The 18,860-nt window shown below is 52.1% G+C and overlaps 1 protein-coding gene across 1 annotated transcript in view; it reads right to left on the bottom strand.

The window, feature by feature from the left end:
• Positions 1-18,860, bottom strand: part of LOC144931719 (serine/threonine-protein kinase 3-like) — a 136,644-nt gene that overhangs the window by 100,704 nt on the left and 17,080 nt on the right. Inside the window, exons 2-4 of the mRNA XM_078855933.1 lie at positions 12,844-12,924; positions 10,129-10,257; positions 6,809-6,923 (exon numbers count right to left, since the gene is read on the bottom strand). Of these exons, the coding sequence (XP_078712059.1) occupies positions 6,809-6,923; positions 10,129-10,257; positions 12,844-12,924 (325 nt within the window). The remainder of the gene's footprint in view (positions 1-6,808; positions 6,924-10,128; positions 10,258-12,843; positions 12,925-18,860) is intronic.

Here is an 18,860-nt window from a genome sequence, read left to right as displayed (position 1 = left end):
GCTGCCGCTGTTGTTGTTGTTGCTGTTGTTGTTGTTTTCACATTTGGTGCCGCGGCGTTTGTGCAGTCACCGCGTCGGTTTTGGAAAAACTAAAACAAATTTTCGCACGGCAGCCCGCAACAGGTACACACAACCCCGGTCCAAGCCTCGGGGCCATCCGCGGCTGAGATCTCCATCAGCGGGAAAGCGACAGGATCGACTCGCGCCTCGTGATTATTTTCACAAGAACATTTCTCACCCACCCCGACCCAACGCTACCCCCCCCCCAACTCTCACCCAACTCCACCAACGAACGTTCCAGGAATAGACTCGAGACGCATCATCTTCTCGGTACGAGTTCCCCCCATCCACCACCACCACCACCCCATCCGCCTCGTGGGGATATGCAGCGCTCGCTTCGCTTGATTTTTCGAAGAAACGTCGTGGTAGGCGCCCCCGGGGCGCGCTAAAGCGAACACGGAGCCGTCCTCTCGGCGCTCGAGATGAGTACCTGCAGGGACGCAGCTGCAGTCCTTCACGAGAACTAGCGGGCGTCATTGAGCAAACAACTCCTGGGGGTTTGTTGCAACTCAATTAAAGAGGAATGCCGCCGCACGCAGCGAGCGAGCGAGCGCTGTCACGCGTACGGGATAGGAACTTTTAAAAAAATATATATATATTTCGCGCGTGCTTCTGCACAAGACGAGAAACACCGCCCCGTGAGCTTTTCGGCCGAGAATGTTTAACAAACAACGAGCGGGGTGGGGGGGGGGGAGGCTTTTAAAATCGAGCCCGCAGATTATAATTATCGCTGCGCCACCGCCATTAATTTTGAACGTGGAGTTTAGAGCGGAGGTTATTTTCGCAAACGTGCACGCGCGTGCCCCCCTCCCATCTTGATAAAAGCCTGCCAGCGGACGTCATCGTTCGGGGCTGCTCGCTCATGGGGGGCTGGCGCGACACCGATTCACAATTAGCCACATTCTGCGTTCAGAGTGCTTCATGTCAGAGAGGGCTGTTGCGAGCTAGCCGCAGTTCGCCGGCTGAAAGAGATGCGCAAGTTTGTGAACCCTTACCCATTCCGATGACGTGCGCGCACGTTTTTTTCGATGATGTCATCTTTAGCGGTACGTCTTCAGGTCGGGGAGACGTTACCGAGGCTCCCACAAGGCCATGCGGGAAGGCGTGCGGCGCAGTTTGACGGCAGCTATCATAGGGTGTGGGTCGTGTCGCTACAGTTCTCTGTGGTGAGAACAATGTCTACGCCTCTCTAAATAAAATTTACGCTAAAGCACTCAGTCCCGTGTGTTCATATACCTTGCCTGGTATGCAGGAAGTCGTGGTTTTAATCCCGATCCAGACCGTGACGCCTGTATATTTGGAGTTTGCATGTTCTCCCCGTGGTCGCGTGAATTTTTCTCTGGGTCCTTTGGTTGTTCCCTCCACAATTTAGAATCGACATCTCGCGTCTAGAACATTTTGCTGCTGTACATTTCCACACGATGAGCATCTTCGTCGAGGAGATCATTTGTGGCCAGGTCGCTTCTGAAAAAGAGCTATACAGCTCAGTGAGCCTTACCTGGTAAAATAAAAAAAATAAAAAATATATTTGCTCAGTGGTGGCTCAGCTTTTGATTCGTTTGTGTAAAACAGGGGGACGTTGCAAGGATCTCACGGGACCGCCCAGTGGCTTTCCGCACACGTTGAGCAAGTATCTGGCTCCCGCACGCGCCGTGTGCCTGCTGGTGCGGAGTGAGCCATGGAAAGTGGACGCAGAAGTGGCCACGGCAGCCCCAGCGTGGCCAAGCGAATGAAGTAAACTCCCATTCTCCCGAGGGCTACGGGAGGAGGAGGAGGAGGGGATGCTGACGACAGCGATCATGAACGAGAGGCTCAACTTGATGGCACCCACCAGACCCCGACGTCCTCGTGGGTGCCCGACCATCGTCGGTATCGCAATAAAAAAAAAATATCAAAGCATCTCGTTAAATGGAAGCTTGGTCCAAAAAGTCCCGTGACACCTGTGCACATAAAATAACCCGACACAGTGGCATGGGCCCTGGTGCGAGGAATAAAATAGGGCCCTCCACCCCGTGTTCAATTTCCCCTCCAATCCCATGGGTCTCCGGTGCAGTTGCACCGACTGCGCACTCGGCAGCTCCGCCGCTGAACCGGCAATAATGAATCGCGCATTAAGGGCGGACAAATTACACCACGCGCAGCATGCCACGTCCCCTACACGTGCTCGGAGACCTCATTTTGAATGGCCCCAAGCCACCGCCAACTTCTATTTGATGTTGGAAACGTTGCGGCTGAGCTCAGAGGGCCACCGCACGCCCCCCCCCGCCTGCCGCCCCCACCTTCAACCTGCGCCATTCTCTACGAGAGGGCCCCCCGGGTCGTCTGGGCACGCGGCGCGACGTCTGGGCACGCGGCGGAGAGCCGCTTCGGGAAAAGCGCGCCTCTCGCACGCGCGGCGGCGGTCCTCGTCATCTCGGGACCGTGTCCAAGAAGCACCGCCCGTCTGCCGCGTGGCGGCGGGGACGATCTTTTGGCCGTAACAGGTTTGTGAAAACGGATTCGGCCGCGATCGTTTCGCCTTGTCATGCCGCCACCTCATACCAGCCGCGGCCAAGAGGCAGAGCACGTGGCGAGCTCGTGCCAGGGCCCCATTTTTTATTTCCGCGGTTTTGGCGAGCGGCGTGGAAGGGAGGGTGCGGTGGGGTGGGGTGGTAGTGGGGGGGGCATTCTCTCCTTTGACAAAAATGTTCTGTAGATGGTCCGATGGAGCCCGGCACACGGCCGCATCGAAGACGGCTAAGAAGACGTCGGTGATTACCGGGCTTGGACCAGAAGCCAGGCGGACGTGTTTGCTTCGCGGGAGGTTGGGCGAAGTAGTCTCCGGCTGAGCGAGGTTGTCGCTGTGATGCATGTGCGTGTGCACGTTAAACTTCTTTCGCGCCGTACCAAGCCGACCGTGCTAAACGAAGGTGCGGGGGGAAGGGCAACACAACTGCGCGTTCCTGTCTAGGTGTGCGCGTAATGTACCGCGACGCGTTCGTGCGCGAAGTTAAACAACTCGTGGTTGGCAGAAGGGGCTGAAAATATTTCGCCACGACCACCACCAACAACCACCACCACCAACAACTACAACAGGAGATATCGCCACTGGGCACTAACCGACAGTGATGTCACCACGGCGCCGGGCTCGCTGTCCTTTGAGGCCAGTGCGTTATTAGCAAACACCGCTCAAAATGTTTATTTTTGGTGTTTGAACATTTTAACAACCGTTTTATTGCCAGAAAGGGCAAAAACCTATTCTTATTTTTGTTCAACACTTGCCCTATAATTGAGAACGTTTATTTTGGCAGTATTCCTCTTGAGCAGCGACAGAGATGACCAAGCAGGGGACCGTGAGTTATACTGGTAGGAACCTCCTGGTTACACCAGCCCACAGGGGATTATTGTGTCCATCCGTCCGTCGTGCATCCAAAAATAGGAGGGGTGGGACTGGGTGGAGAGGAGAGGGTGGGGAGGGGCTGGGTGGGGAAAGTGCGGAGGGTGGGGAGGGGCTGGGTGGGGAGGCTGGGGCGGCGGAGGGTGGGAAGGGTGGGGCTGGGTGGGGAGGGGCTGGTCACCCCGTGGTGCCCTTATAAAACTCAACGTTTAACCTACTCACGCCGGCTTGTGCCCGCCCTCACAGTCGGCCATATTTGCGGAATACACCACGCCGCCGTTGACCCTGGCCATTGACAGAGCAACCCAACGTTCCTACCAGCTCCCTCCGCAGGAATGTGTTTGTTGATGGTGTCTTTTTAACGACGGGCCTCCTTGAAAAGTCTGAAATTTTGACAGAACGCTCCGCACTGTTTATGGCTTTCAATTACGTTTCTTTTTTCCCATTTTTACTGGAAGAAAAAAAGCTAAACATTTTTTTAACGCGAAACGACGAAAACACATGTTTCCGCATATTCATCGCTTAGCTGGTGTGAGCAGCGGGGCGTGCGCGTATTGTTCTCAACACTTGCTGTAGTTACTGCGTCAGAGTGAAACAACGTTCGATCGTGTGCAAGTGGCATTTCTTTTTTTTTTCTTGTTTCGAACTGGAAACCGATGTCAAAAAATGAAACATCTGCCAAAGTAAGCCGAATCATAAACTGGAGCAAATGTTTCTGCCCTGAGCTCTGCCCTTGGCGATCGCAGTCGCGATGATATCTTGGCAATCGAAGTCGCAAGACCTTGGTAATCGCAGTCACGATACCTTAGTAATTGCGGTCGCGTTACCTTGGCAATCGAAGTCGCGTTACCTTGGCAATCGAAGTCGTGATAGGTTGCCAATTGCGATAGTTTTCCAATCGTGAAACCTGGGCAATCGGAATATATTGGCAATCGCGGTCGCGATACCTTCGCCTTCACAGGATACGCATCCTCAAACATTTTGACATTCGAGAATGCAGCAAAATCTACCGGCCGTACAACGCGCGCAAAAAAAAATTCCTTTCAGCACGAGTCAAGGAGGTTTCAACTTCCAAAAAAAGTAATACATTTGTAAGGAACACTATGTTACTTTCAATCACACAGCACTGTATTTGACAGATTTCTTTTTTTTAAAGCTCTATCAAAACGCGGTATTTTCATGGCCTCCAAAAAAAGACGCAACATGCACTGGCTTTAATCCACCTGGCCAACAATAATGCATTATTGTTCGATAAAAATAATACTTTCCAACCCAATTACACACGCGCGCGCACGCTCGAGTGCTAACTACAGTCTCACGTGCCCCTTTTTCCCTATTTTGGAAACGGCCTGCGCATGCCCTTGTATAGACTCTACAAAGCCACGCGCCACCACCCGGCAGACGCGACGCTCATCCGCACGTGACACCGCGATGACACGCGCCCAAATCAGCGAGTGCATCGGCGCCAGGAAGCACTCGAGAAACGCTGCGATTTAGTAGCCAAAATTGTGGATAATTGTCACATTTGTGGCTGTGTCACCAACGCAACACAAACGTTCGTGGTCCTTGCGAGTAGCATCGAGGAACTGCCTGTAGATGTCCCAATAGAGCTGTAAGGTCAGTTCAACGTGAAGGCTTTCGCGACCAATATTATCCATGGGAGGTTTATTTTTTTATTAGATCGCGTAAATAACGACGCATTTATATTTACGCGATTTAACCGAGTTTAGCGAATGCTTTTACGAGCTGTAAGATGGTCCGTATTTAACGGCGTGTACATGTCAGGGTGTGTACGTGCGTGCGTAGGTATTTATGTGCACGTAGCCTGGCACAAGCGGCCCCGCTGAGGTCACCGCCACTTAGTGGCGAATGGCGGTTGTTGTTGTCATGTGGAGAGCGGTAGCGTCGTGGTTAGTGCACTGCGTTCTGTAAGGCGGTGGTCTGAGTTCTATTCGTGGCCATGGCTAACATTAGTGCTGATTATTTCAACCGATCCTGGATCTCCACTTAGGTCGTCTTAGCTTTAAATGAGTACCTGGTGCAGTGTTTCAATTTCAGCACTGGGAAGACAAAGGTGGTCAGGTGTAGTGCTGACCACACAACTCCATTGTACGTCCATGGCCTCAATAGGTGCTCACCAACATCACTTGGCCCAATAAATCGTGTGGCTATAAGTGAGGTCTGTATTCATGCACAACATGAGCGCACGTTATGCGTTTCGTATTTAAAAGCTAAAGGTACAGCCCCGCAATTGCTGCTCACTACCCCTGTTGGTGGAAGGGGCACGACGAGAGAAACCCTCTATGGAGAGTCCCTTTAGAGGGTCTTTGGCCTCCTCTTCCATGCTGCCGAGACGTCTTGTTTAACATCTGTGTAAAATTTGTGTGTGTACATAGCCACGCAGATGAATAATTGCATTACATTTCAGTCAAATTGGACGCATTCTGCTTGGTTAAAGCCAATCAGTGAGTGCATTGTTGGCGTGGCGTCGCCCGCCGACGTATTTAAACCGCTCTTTGTCGACTTCCAAAAAAACCGTGCGGTTTAACCCCCCCCCCTTACCCTCTCCGGCAGCTCGTAGACGTGATAAATTGCAACTGAATGCCCTGGACGTGATAAATTGCCACTAAAGGGCCACGTGGTCCGCTGATCAACTGTGGTGGTGCCATATTCTTAGGTTTTTTCGGTAAAGTCACGTAGGTAAAAAATTCAAATTAATAAAAGTAAAATAAAAATAAAATAAAAATCACGACCTTTCGGAGGCAACACAAGCTTCCGTCTTCAGGTGGAACCGTCACAGCACGATAGCTGTATCAAGTGTGTGTTTACCTACGTGACTTTACCGATAAAACCTAAGAATATGAATCCTTGCAGTTACGCAAGCTTCAAATCTAGAATGTGGTGGTACCCATTGACACTGCTGGGTGGACAGAGGCGGGGTGATGGTGGGGGAGGCGGGGATAACAACTTGAACCCGTGACCTCTCGATTGCAAGTTCAGCGCGCCAGCCATTCCATCACGGTGGCTCCCACCGTTATTGTAACCTGCCCGTCATTGTAACCTCACCGTTATTGCCACCTCACCGTCATTGTAACCTGCCCGTTATTGTAACCTCACCGTTATTGTAACCTGCCCGTCATTGTAACCTGCCCGTTATTGTAACCTCACCGTCATTGTAACCTGCCCGTTATTGTAACCTCACCGTTATTGTAACCTCACCGTCATTTTAACTCGACCGTCATTGTAACCGACCAAGATGACGGCGCCGTCACCGTGGCCCCAAGCCGCCAGTGACTTCGCCGCCACGGCGAAACTGATTGTCGCGCGGCCGTCGGGAACAACTGCCGGGGATTGCAAAGAGGCCCGACTTGCCGTCTTGTTCCGCAGGCGGATGATGTCGGAGACGGAGCCGGCCCCGCAGAACTCCATCACGATCCACAGGTCCGTGTCCTTGAAGTAGCTCCCGTAGTACTTCACCACGTAGGGGCTGCAACGTAGGACACGTGCGCGCCCGTGCGCGCTCAACGGTTACCTTGCCGTGGCGTAGAAACGACGTCAACAACTAAGGGGGTGCGACAATCGGTCAAGTTGGACACTAATATTTGATTTTCTTTGGTTTGTATTTGTCAATCGTGATGAACTAAAATCCATATAAATTACATTTGAAAGTGTCATCAGAATTGTAAACTTTCCATGTTCATTATGATCCAAATTCAATCTGATTTTTGGAGAACCCCTAACTTTTATGCATGAATCAAGGGAAGCTCTTGAGCTACTTTGGGCCGTAAACATGTGCTTACTTAGCTTATGCCTCGTACCTCCACTGGAGTTAAGCAAACAAAGCAACCCACTGGAGTTGGTGGTAGCCTCACATTTGCCCTTTACCGGTTCGCACCCCTTTGCCGATCACGGAGCCACATGGCCGCGTGAGCTAGGCGGCAGGCAAAGCCGTGGCGTAGCGGCTACATTATCAGCTCAGGGAGTGTGTCAATCGGTCGGATGAGGCCCCAATATTTGATTTGTCTCACACGGCCGCACCCAGGCTATTCTATATCGCGGCTCCTCTTGCCCTAATCACACCGTTACGCTCACGGTCTCGAACATTTAACGCTGTAGGGGCGCTCAGTCTTCTTTTCAACACTGTTGTTGAAAACACATCTCGTGGCGGTTGTCAATGGGGACCCAACTTGAACTTGGCCAACCAGGGTGGGGTGAGCCCCAGGCACCCCATGACCCCATGCTCGTCACGCTACCGGTGCCTCGTGTGGCAACCCCCAACCGCGCAGTGGCTGTGCTCATCCAGCAGTGGAACCACGACAGGCCTCTGACGTGTCCACGAGCAATTTACGATAACACGCTTGATGCTCGGTCACGTGATGCCACCCATGCTCATCACAAACGGCGACACTTAAATGAGCTCGCTCAAAGTGGTTTCCCACTCAGACGAGTTCTGCTCACGAACCCGAGTCAGTGGCGGAAATTCCACGTTCTTATGGTGGGGGCGGGAGGGGGGGTGAATTCTCGACATCGCACGACAACTGTTGATAATCCCCACGAAGTGGTAGTCGTTTTTCAATGCCCGAAGGGGGGGTTTGAATTCGACACGTTCTGATTTATCGGGAGTTTCCGTTCAAAAATAGGAGACATCACACGATCGATTAAAATCAGCTAGGTGATGTATCATTTTGTCTCATTTTCCGAAACACAATCGATGCTCGTTCGTAGCTATTTCTGCACACATTCACAGTAGCACCCAGCAAGGCTGTAACCGGTGCCTTCACTGGACGAAATGTGTAAGGCACGCGTGGAAGCATTGGCTAAATAAACTGGTCGAAATCCGTCGAGCGGAGCTTATGTTGACGCGACACTTTCTCACTCCACCATTCTGAATGCATTTATTCAACACCATTTGAAGAACATCCACATTTAAATAATGTTTTTGTGCGTACACGTGTTTTTTGACATGCGGTATAACTTAAACAATAAAAAGATGTGAGCTACAAATTTGTTGGGGGGAAAAAAAAGTTTTCATTAAATTCACGGCACCTATTCCTCGAACAAAAACGTGAAGGGAACACCGGGCAATTGCGAGCCGCGCTGTGCCCACTCTGACCCTCAGCTGCTGGATGAGTGCATCCCCACAAAGCGCGGGACGGGGTTGGTGATTGCGAGGGAGGATAGGTGGCATAGAAGTACGGTACGACGATGGATTTCGCGGCACTGCCCTCCGATGCACACAATCTACCCCGCAAAAAAAAATATTTTTCATTACAACTCAATGTGAGCCCGGTACAAAACGCCAATTATAGGACGGAGGTGAGGGTGGGGAGGGGACAGAAACTCCGTGAACGGCGACCCAATTTCGGCACGACAGGGCCCTATGAAGGGGGAAACTTGGGCTCACTGCCCCACCCAGGTGGGAAACACGTGCGGGGGACAAGGAGGTTGACATGGGGAGCGGAAAGGGCTGTGAGACGCACGCATGCGCCGTGTCGCATTGCGTCACCGCTTCCTGCACATCGCGCATCACAACAAAACAAGAACTCAACACGTCCGTCGATAACACCGCAGCCTAAAAATAAAAACATAAAACAAACATCATATAATTGGAGACGTTTCGGGAATGGCTCTTCTTCGTAGCACGTAAGCAGAGAGGCAAGAGAGACAGAGTGGATAGTAGGAGTTGGAAACTTTACACCATGGGGCCTGATGAGCATTACTTTTTAACCCATTCGCATTCCGATGACGTAAGTGTGCGTCATCGGTTCTGTACACGTACATTATCGCAACGGGATCATAAGAAGGAGCGCGTGTGGCATAGGGTGTGGTCGTGTCGCTACAGTTCTCTGCGGTGAGTACAATATCTTTAAAAAGAACGGTGCTATGCCTCTCTAGATAAAACGAACGCTAACCGCTTGCACGTTCCGACGTTCTGCAGTGAACGAGGCCCACCCTGCAAGTCGTCTGCGAACAGGAAAGGCTTCAAAATGTTTTCTGATGGACTTATTTTTTTAATTGGCACCTGACTAGATACCGAATCGTAGCTGCTGGGTAAATAGACAAACCCAGCACAACATGGACATTGCCTCAAGGATGCAGATCCCCCGTGTAGCCTTAACAGACTGATGGGGGAAAGTGCTGTTAGCGAGTAGCACCTATGAAGGCCGGCACGGCACACGAGGGGACTGGGCGCTCAGCACCACGGCCTGCCGCCATTGTCTCCCCAGTGGCTGAGATGTTTACTACACACCGCACCAGGTAGTCATTTGAGGCTTAGTCGACCTAGGGGATGGCCAGATCCCACATACATACGCATAACACGTACACACGCAAGCACAAAGATAAAGATCCCCTGTATAGCCTTAACAGACTGTAGGGGCAAGTGCTGTTAGCAAGCACCTATGAAGGCCGGAACAGTACACGAACGAGGGGGTGGGTGGCCAGCACCACGCCCGACCGCCTTTGTCTCCCCAGTGGCGATGTTTACACACCGCACCAGGTACTCATTTAAGGCTGAGTCGACCTAGGGGAGGCCCAGGACCGGTTCAGATAATCGTCACTGGTGTTAGCCGTGAGCGGGAATCGAACCCGGGTCGCCAGGTTCATAGCGCAGCGCGCTAACCGCTACACCACCGCTCCCCACGCAAGCACACGCACGCACGCACGCACGCGCACCAACACGCAAGAGTCACCTGTCACACTGCTGCATGATGGAGATCTCCTTGATGATCTCCTGCAGTTCGGACTCGACAGGCACCTGCTTGATGGCCATCACCTGCCCAGACTCCTTGTGGATGGCCTTGTAGACGCTCCCATACGACCTGGACGACGCGGCGGCATCGCGAGGCAGAGACGCACACACACAGAGAGAGAGTGAGAGAGAGAGGAGCTCGCTCCGTCAAGAGGTTCTCCGGCGGCGACCGAGGGATGGGGGTGCGGTGACGGCTCCACGTGGCCTCGTCGAAGGCCGCTGTCGCCTTCGCGCTGTGCACGAAAGCGCAGGTAGCGGACGACTTTGCTGGAATTTCTCCGTCGGAGCCGAACAAGCTCTCGTGGACGCGCACTGTTATGCTCATCGCTGCGAGGTTTTTGTAAAATATAGAAATGTTTTTTTTAATGTCTATTCCCCAGGACGGAGGTGAAATGTTCATGGTATCTTCATCTGCAAGACTGATGCGGCCGTGCCGGTGCGCTGCTTCGCTCCGCGTACAAATGTATGCACGGCGTGGCAATCGATGTATTGAACTAAAACCATTAAACTATGTTTTCTTTATTTTACCAACTAAGGCTCCCACTGAGCTACTACATAGCTGTTTTTCAGAAGCGATCTGGACACAAATGATCGCTCTACGGAGTGGCTTGTCGCGTGGAAATGTATCGCAGCCAAATACTGCGAAAGTCTAGAAACGCATGTTTAGAAACGCTTGTGTCTAAATGTGGAGGGGAAAACCGGAGGACCCAGAGAAAAATCCACGCGACCACGGAGAGAGAGACACGCAAACTCCAAATTATACAGGCGTCAGGGTCGGGATCAAACCCACAATCTCCTGCATACCAGGCGAAGCATGTGTGTATGTTGAACTTCTTTCGCACTGTACGTGGCCAATCATGCTAACCCGGCACGCGAACATTCGTTAGTCTCGCGTTCCCGTCTTCGGTTCGTAAAAAAACGCGGCGTCCGCCGTGAATGCCGCCGATTGTGAGAGCCTTCACGTGAGAGAGTTTGTAAGTTGCCGACAATGGGCGCGTGGAGAGCGCGCGAGAGAGGGTTTCCTTCCAGCCGTCTCCGAAGCTGCAATGTGGCAGCGATGTGCCACAAATGGTTCAGAGGCGTCGTGAAGCACGGACCCGGGCGTAACAATACCTTGCGAAATTAATTCTCAACGCAACGAGCGCTGTGGTAAGCCCTGGGAAGTGAACGCACCTGCAAGACAGCCGATCGTTCACGTTCGCTCTCTGGTGTGCACAACAACAACAACCGCCGTTTGCCACTAAGTGGTGGTGACGTCACCACGTTGTAAGTGCCAGGCTAGGTGCACGTTGAGGCCACGCGAAGTGGTCGAACGCCCGCTAACAGCAGGAGGTCACGGGGCAGACCCAGCAGGTGCCACGGGTCAACTGACTGAGATGACTGGCCCGATGCACACACATAAACATGCACAAAAGACAAATATCCCTCCCCCCACTCCCTATAGCCTAAACAGACTGTTGGGGCTAGAACTGTTCGCTAGCACCTAATGACTAATGAAGGCACACGAGGGGGTGAGTGATCGGTACCACGCCCGGCCGCCTTTGTCTCCCGAGTGGCGATGTTTACTACACGCCCCACCAGACGCCCGTTTGAGGCTGCGTCGACCTAGGCGAAGCCCGGTGCCGGGTTCAGATATTCGCGACTGTTCTGGGGTCGTGAGCGGGAATCGAACTCGGGTGGCCGAGTGCACAGCAGGGTGCGCTAACCACTGCGCCACCGCTCCCCATACGCGTACACTGCACGCGTGGGGTTGCTGTCTAAACACATTCCTGCGGAGGGAGCTGGTAGAGACGTTGGGTTGCTCGGTCAATGGCCAGGGTCAACGGCGGCGTAGTGTATTCCGCAAATATGGCCGACTGTGAGGGCGGGCACAAGCCGGCGTGAGTAGGTTAAACGTTGAGTTTTATAAGGGCACCACGGGGTGACCAGCCCCTCCCCACCCAGCCCCACCCCTCCCACCCCCCACCCAGCCCCACCCTCCACACCCTCCCCACCCAGCCCCTCCCCACCCTCCCCACCCAGCCCCTCCCCACCCTCCCCACCCAGCCCCTTCCCACCCTCCCCTCTCCACCCAGCGCCACCCCTCCCATTTTTGGATGCACGACGGACGGACGGACACAATAATCCCCTGTGGCCTGGTGTAACCAGGAGGTTCCTACCAGTATAACTCTGCGGCTATTCACCGGCCTGTCACTGTGCAGTAGTATCGCACACGTCGACAGCAGCACGATATTTGGCGATTGAAAAAAATATTTATATTATTTAACGTTTTTTCCAATCTTGATTTGAAGCTTTCGTGATTGCAGGAATCCATACTCTTTCGTTCTTTCGGTAAAGTCACGTAGGTAAAAATAAAATAAAACAAATCACGACGTTTCGATCGCAACACAAGTGGTCGTCATCAGGCAAAAACAAAAATACGTTTTTTTTTTAATCCCGGGAAAGGCGAAGCTGTGACGCGTCGCAAATCCACACATTGCCCGCTCCTGTCGTGATATCGGACACCCTTGAGCGTGAACAGCGGCGTGCGTGCGCGTGCGTGCGCGCGCGCGCGTGCGTGCGTGCGTGTGCGTGCCGGAGGGACACGGGGAGGTTGGGTGAGGAGACGAGCGCGCGGGGCGGTGCGGGAGGAGGAGGAGGGGGCGATGGTTCGTACCCCTCTCCCAGTTTCTCCAGGACATCGAACACCTCCTCGGGCTCCTTGCTCAGGCTCTCGTCGCTCAGCTTGTGGAGGCCGCTGGTCAGAGGGAGGATTGGTGGTGGGGGGGAGTGAGAGACACGAGAGCGAGTCGGACGTTCGCTCGCCACGTGCAGCGACAACTCGCAGAGAAGTCGGCGAAACTGAACTCACAAAAGCTAAAAGAGACAGACAGAGACACAAAATAATCCACGTGTTGGATTTGGCCCAGCGGCAACAGGTAACTCATTCACGGCCGAGTCTACCTAGGCGTTCTGCACATCCTGGTTATCGGTAGGCAGTGGAATGTTGAAGGAGCTGGTGTGGGCAGCACCACGCTCAGCTGTCTTTGTCTTACCCAGTTCTGGTGTTTACACACCCTCCGATCATCACGGCTGGCTAAGTACGGTGCGAAAGCAGTTCAACGCGCACACAACGCACCAGGCACTCACTGAACGCCGAGCGAACCTAAGGCCTTGGGGCAGATTGATATAGCAACTTCGCCACATGTTGGCCGTGGCTGGCAATTGGAGCCAAATTCAGCGGCTTCGCGGAGCTCGGTGCGCCAACCACCGCAACCACCGCACGGACGCATTGCACAAACTAGTGGGTGATACGGATCGCAATTCATCACGAAGCGGCGATGACGCCACCAGAGCGAGCACCTGTGCCAGGATCGCACGCAGACAGGCGCGGCGGAGAAAGTGCGATTACATCCGCGCAAACCACACTCGCACACGCGAAGACAAATATCCCCCGTGTAGCCTTAACAGGATTTTTGGGGCAAGTGCTGTTTGACGACAAGCACCTATGAAGGCCGGCACGGCACACGATGTGGGTGAGTCGCCAGCAATCACAGCCGACCCCGCCTTTTTCTCCCCGAGTGGCGATGTTTACAAATCGCAGCAGGTACTCATTTGAGGCTGAGTCTACCTAGGGGAGGCTCGGTTAAGCTAATCGTCACTGGTTGTTGGCCGTGAGCTGGACTCGAACTCGGGAGACGTGGATCGTAGCGCAGCGCCACCACTCCCCATACGCACACACGAGCATGCACACATGCACAACCGCGGCACATGGCATCATATAATAACTAATGGCACACAGATTCCAGCACATTTACAAGATAAGGCGGCTCGAGTGCTCTGAGTAGCGTTGAGCATGCCTTAAAAGTAAAATAATCTTTTCCATATTACGTGTGTGCGTATGCATGAGTATTTAGTAACGACCTTCATTTCGCCAAATCTGCAATGGATCGTGTTCTCCGCGTAATGCTGCGTTACCGGGCGCTGTTATTTTGCGTTGTATCACGTGGTCAGCGTGGCAGCACGTGTTCACCGTGGTAGCACGTGCTCACCGTGCACTATAATGACCCCGTGTTTGTAACAAGACCTTCTGGGTACCAATTTTAGTATTCTTAATTTTTCGCCGTTCACCCTTGCAAGAGAAAGAATGCAAAGCAAAAGTGTTCGCGCGCGCGTCTTTGTCTTTGCGCATGGCACAGCGAGTGAGTTCTGTTGCTGTTGGTAACACAGAAATTAGACATTGTACGAATATTTAACTTTGACCCTTGAAGCGGTGCAACAGCGTTAACGCGCGCGCGCAGAACAAAATATCTGGCACTACTGCGTTATTAACATGGGATACGAATGCGTTTCGTGCAGATACATTTTTCCTGACATTCTTGGCTTTCCAACTTTGCTTTTAGCCCTTTCGCCCCCCACTTCTACCAGAGGCTTAAGTTTCTAATGAGCCTGGGGGCTGGTAGGAAATTGGAAGTGTGGCATTTCTGGTGCCGAGTTACCTCGCTTTTAAAGACCGCCGGCTATATGCATGCCACGGCAATAAGGTAGCAGATATAATATTCACGTGGCGCGCGCCTTGCGACTGTGGCTGCGTTCTCGCACGGGAGTTTCGCCCCCGCGTGCTCTCTGCGAGCTTGCAGGGCAAATGTGCGTTCGGGTTGCCACCTCGGAGGTGGAAATCAAGGCGGCACACGTGTCGTGGGAGGAAGAAGCAAGAGGGAGGAGGAAGGGGAACAGAATGATCTCGCAGTAACTGGAAGAGGGGTGAAATACGTGCAAATGAATTGCCCCGAGTGATGTTTTATTACGCGATGGACAATAAAAAAAACCAACGGCAAATTTAATGCCTCTGGAATATTTATAGATTTCGCAGGACAACTCCCCTCTGAGATTGTTGGGTTGTTCTTATTCTTGCTGCAGCATTGCCCAAGAGTGAGCTTAAATGGAGCTTACGTATTTTTTCATTTTATTCTTTATTTGTATTTAGTGACCTGCTTGCCATTTTCTCTACTTTGCTCTCCCATCGTTTTTTTTTGTATCGGTTGCTGTTGTAACTTGCGGACCCGCCCCTACTGGACATCTGCACCTTATGGCGGTACCCCGGGGTACCATAGTAACCCCGGCTCTCGCATAATGTCCGTGATGCATTCATTTTTAGTCTGTTGATGGTCGGCGACGCGGCAGTCGACTCATCTCGACGAAGCTTTACACGATGCACCACTACGCTGCGTACCGCGAGCGTTCAGGGTTTCGGCGCAATCGCCCTCGCTGCGTTTCGACTTCGCGGAGTGGCACCACCGATTTCGGATTGATTGGTAACCCAGTCGCGGAGTTGAGTAACACCCCTGGAAAAAAAAAGTGTTCCAGAAATAAAGAATTGAATTGCCTCGGCCATTCTGTATTAATTGGTACCCCGGGGTACCGCCGTAAGGATCATCTGTCAAGAAGAGCTTCATTGCTCATCGGAATCCTCCAGTCTAAATATTCTGATTCTGAAGAAGAAGTCCTGAACAGGTGACAACCCCCGACTGTCCAACGCAGCCCTGCACTCAAGAGGATAATTTCTGATTGGACCACCTTGCGCATGTGCCTCACATTAGCCCTGCGCGTCTCGTGAAACGCGGAGGGCAGTAATTAATAAATAAATAAAATCGGAAAGATTACACAAAAACCGCGCACCTCCCGAGCAGATTGGAGCCACATTGGCAGGCCTAGGAGAGAGTTTGCAGGCAGCAGGGCGAAGGTTTTTTGCGAGCGCTCTCGGTCGCTCGCAGCATGGGCAGGCAGCGGCCACCCGAAGATTTTTTGTGGGTTTTGTTTTAATAAACGGCCAGGGGGGAATGGTCCCGACCGCCAGAGGCCCGGGCGTCAGCCCACTCTCCTAGCAGCAGCAGCAGCAGCATCAGCGGCAGCGGCGGGCAGAGCTGCGCATGTGGCAATTCACGACGAGTCCCGGCTGGAGGCGTGCGGATGGCCGTCGCATCAGGTGGACCGAGCGGATCGGAGCGGCGGAGCGAGCGGGTCAATGAATGACGAAACGCACGTGAAGCGGCGGGGGCCGCTTCCGCGGGGCTTCTCGTACGACGCGAGGCCGAGCGGCTCAGCATTCGTCGGGCGAGGGAGAGAGCGGGGAGGGCTCAATCGTAATGGTTAGCAGGCTCAGCCGAATGTTTGGAGCAGATGCTTTTTGCATTAACACCCATAGATCACCGCTTCACTACTCCCATCAGACCTGTCAGATCTCTCCCTCCCGCTAAGTCGTGCTAGAGTCGGTTTTTTTTACCTCTCCCACCCCCCCCCCACCATTTAATGCCAAAAGTCAACGCCGAACACACTTTCATGCTGGTAATTTCCAAAAAGGAGCAAGCAACGCAAATGGAACACACCTGAGCGCTCGTGTGCACTCCGTGGCATAGGTCGCAACCGGGTACCCGATACCCGTACCCTACCCGATACCCGGCTACCCGTACCCGGCCGGGTACGGGTACGGGTAGCCGTTTGCGACCCTGGTGCGGCCGGGTACGGGTACGGGTAGGCCGTGAGTCACTGGTGAGTAACCGTTTGTCACTCATTTCGGGTAGGGTACGGGTAGGATACGGCTACCTGTACCCGGCCGGGTACGGGTACGGGTACCCATTTGCGACCCAGGTGCGGCCGGGTACGGGTACGGGTAAGGAATCAAAACCCGTTTGCGACCTCTGCTCCGTGGCGACCTACACCTGAGCGCTCAGCGCGGGCCCGAGAGCCGGGGGCGGTCGGCGAGCCACCGGCCACCGAGTAGCCGCGGCCCGCGTCCGAGCGTGCCACACGTTGCGATGGTTCTCCCTCTCCTCTCTCCGGCGATATCACCCCGACGCCGCACGTCTCCTTTTCACCATCAATGCCTCAATTCTAGATTTGAAGCTTTCGTGACTGCAAGGATTCATATTCTTAGGTTTTTTCTGTAAAGTCACGTAGGTAAAAAATTAAAATTAAAATAAATAAAAGTAAAATAAAATAAAAATATTTTTATTAAATAAAAATTAAAATAAATAAAAGTAAAATAAAATAAAAAGAAAAATATTTTTATTATTTTTATTTTATTTTACTTTTATTTATTTTAATTTTAATTTTTTACCTACGTGACTTTACAGAAAAAACCTAAGAACATCAATGCCTCCTCCGCCCCCCCCCCCCACACACACACCCCTCTCCACCCGCCCGTATAGGCGCTCTGACACGTTCCCATTCTTGTTTTTCGCTTGCCGGCTGAAAACGGCTTAGGCTGTCTGTGAAGAGAAACGGGGCTCGCGTAAGCCAGGAATTCACGCGCACTCGCCCTGTAAAGGTGTTCGTGCGTGCGTCGTTTCTTGAACCCGGCGCTGTGATTTGGTTTTGGCATCGGGTGAGAAAACGAGCGTCGGGGAGAGAGCCGAGTTTGACCGACATCGCTGCCCCGTCACGAACCAGATGCTGTTCTTTTCCAATTAGGCCGGCGCACTGGTGACACTAATATAAATGGAATTAGCCGTGGCGTTGTTAGGCCCGGATCTGAGTGTATCCTCCAAATGCTTTCCAGACTTTGTTTTGCAATGCAGAGGCCTCGACGTGTACTTTCGGCAAGCACCTGCAGACGTTTCCAGACATTATTCGCAATGCAGACTTCAATCAAAGTGTTCCAGCAAGTGCCACATTCCGCCATGATATTGTGTAATTGTTTAATTGGGTTCAATACCGGTCTTGTCGAACCTCCGCTGGGCTCACGAAGCTAGCCTGATCAAATATTTTAATAAATATATATTAAAAGCATTTAACTCAACGCATTTGTCAACAACACTGCCATAAAATAAATAGATATACTGTCATAGGTGACGTTTCAGCCAATGGTATTGCTTCATAGCACTTAACAAGGCCATTGAAGAATGATTGCCCGATATGTTGCTTATTATATATTTTTACTTTAAGGCAACGTTATTTATATCGATGATGGGTTTATTGTTAATTGTGCTTGTACGAACGCAGAAAATCACCAATTAATTTGCTCAATTTTTAAATACAAACTCACCACGCGTAATATGATCATTGGTTTTTTACCCTTTTATCTGGCAACAAAACTGACACCTTTTTTACAAGGAGTCATGTTTGCATTGATCACAATACCTGCAGTCGGAATGCAAACAAAAAACACAACTCTGATAATGTATGCACTGTCCCTGAAATTGATTGGTTCACACCCGAGACAGCTTTCCTTAGAGCCTAGTCTCACATTGTGTCAGTTTCGTTGCCAGATAAAGGGGTAAAAAAAACAATTATCATATTTTGCTACTGGCAAAGGAGGTTCCAATGGTCACCACGCGTCCTTTGTATATGTGGAGAGGCAGAATGGAGTTACGCTTATATTTGATTTCACCCACAATGTTCTACAACAATACGTGTGCTCTAAATCTGGCAACACAGTGGCAAGTGTTTAGCAAGCCTGACTGAAGACCGAGAAGATCGAAACTGGCCCAGGGTTTGCTTACTTACAAAGTCCTCTGCTGGAGTGTTAGAAGAATAAAAAAACAAGTGATGCAATCTATTGCTGGATAAAGGTCACTCCACACAGTGTCGTTCATGTGAGGTGGCTTCACCATACTTCACCACGTTCGTCAGTGCGAGTTGCATACATAACGCGCTTTTTAAAAAGTGGATTTGAGATCACCGTGCGTTAAGAAT

This window comes from Lampetra fluviatilis, chromosome 4 (assembly GCF_964198595.1).
Source record: "Lampetra fluviatilis chromosome 4, kcLamFluv1.1, whole genome shotgun sequence".
Classification (NCBI taxonomy): domain Eukaryota; kingdom Metazoa; phylum Chordata; class Hyperoartia; order Petromyzontiformes; family Petromyzontidae; genus Lampetra; species Lampetra fluviatilis.
Note: the sequence above shows the minus strand (reverse complement) of the source record. Positions and strands in the feature narration are given on the sequence as shown.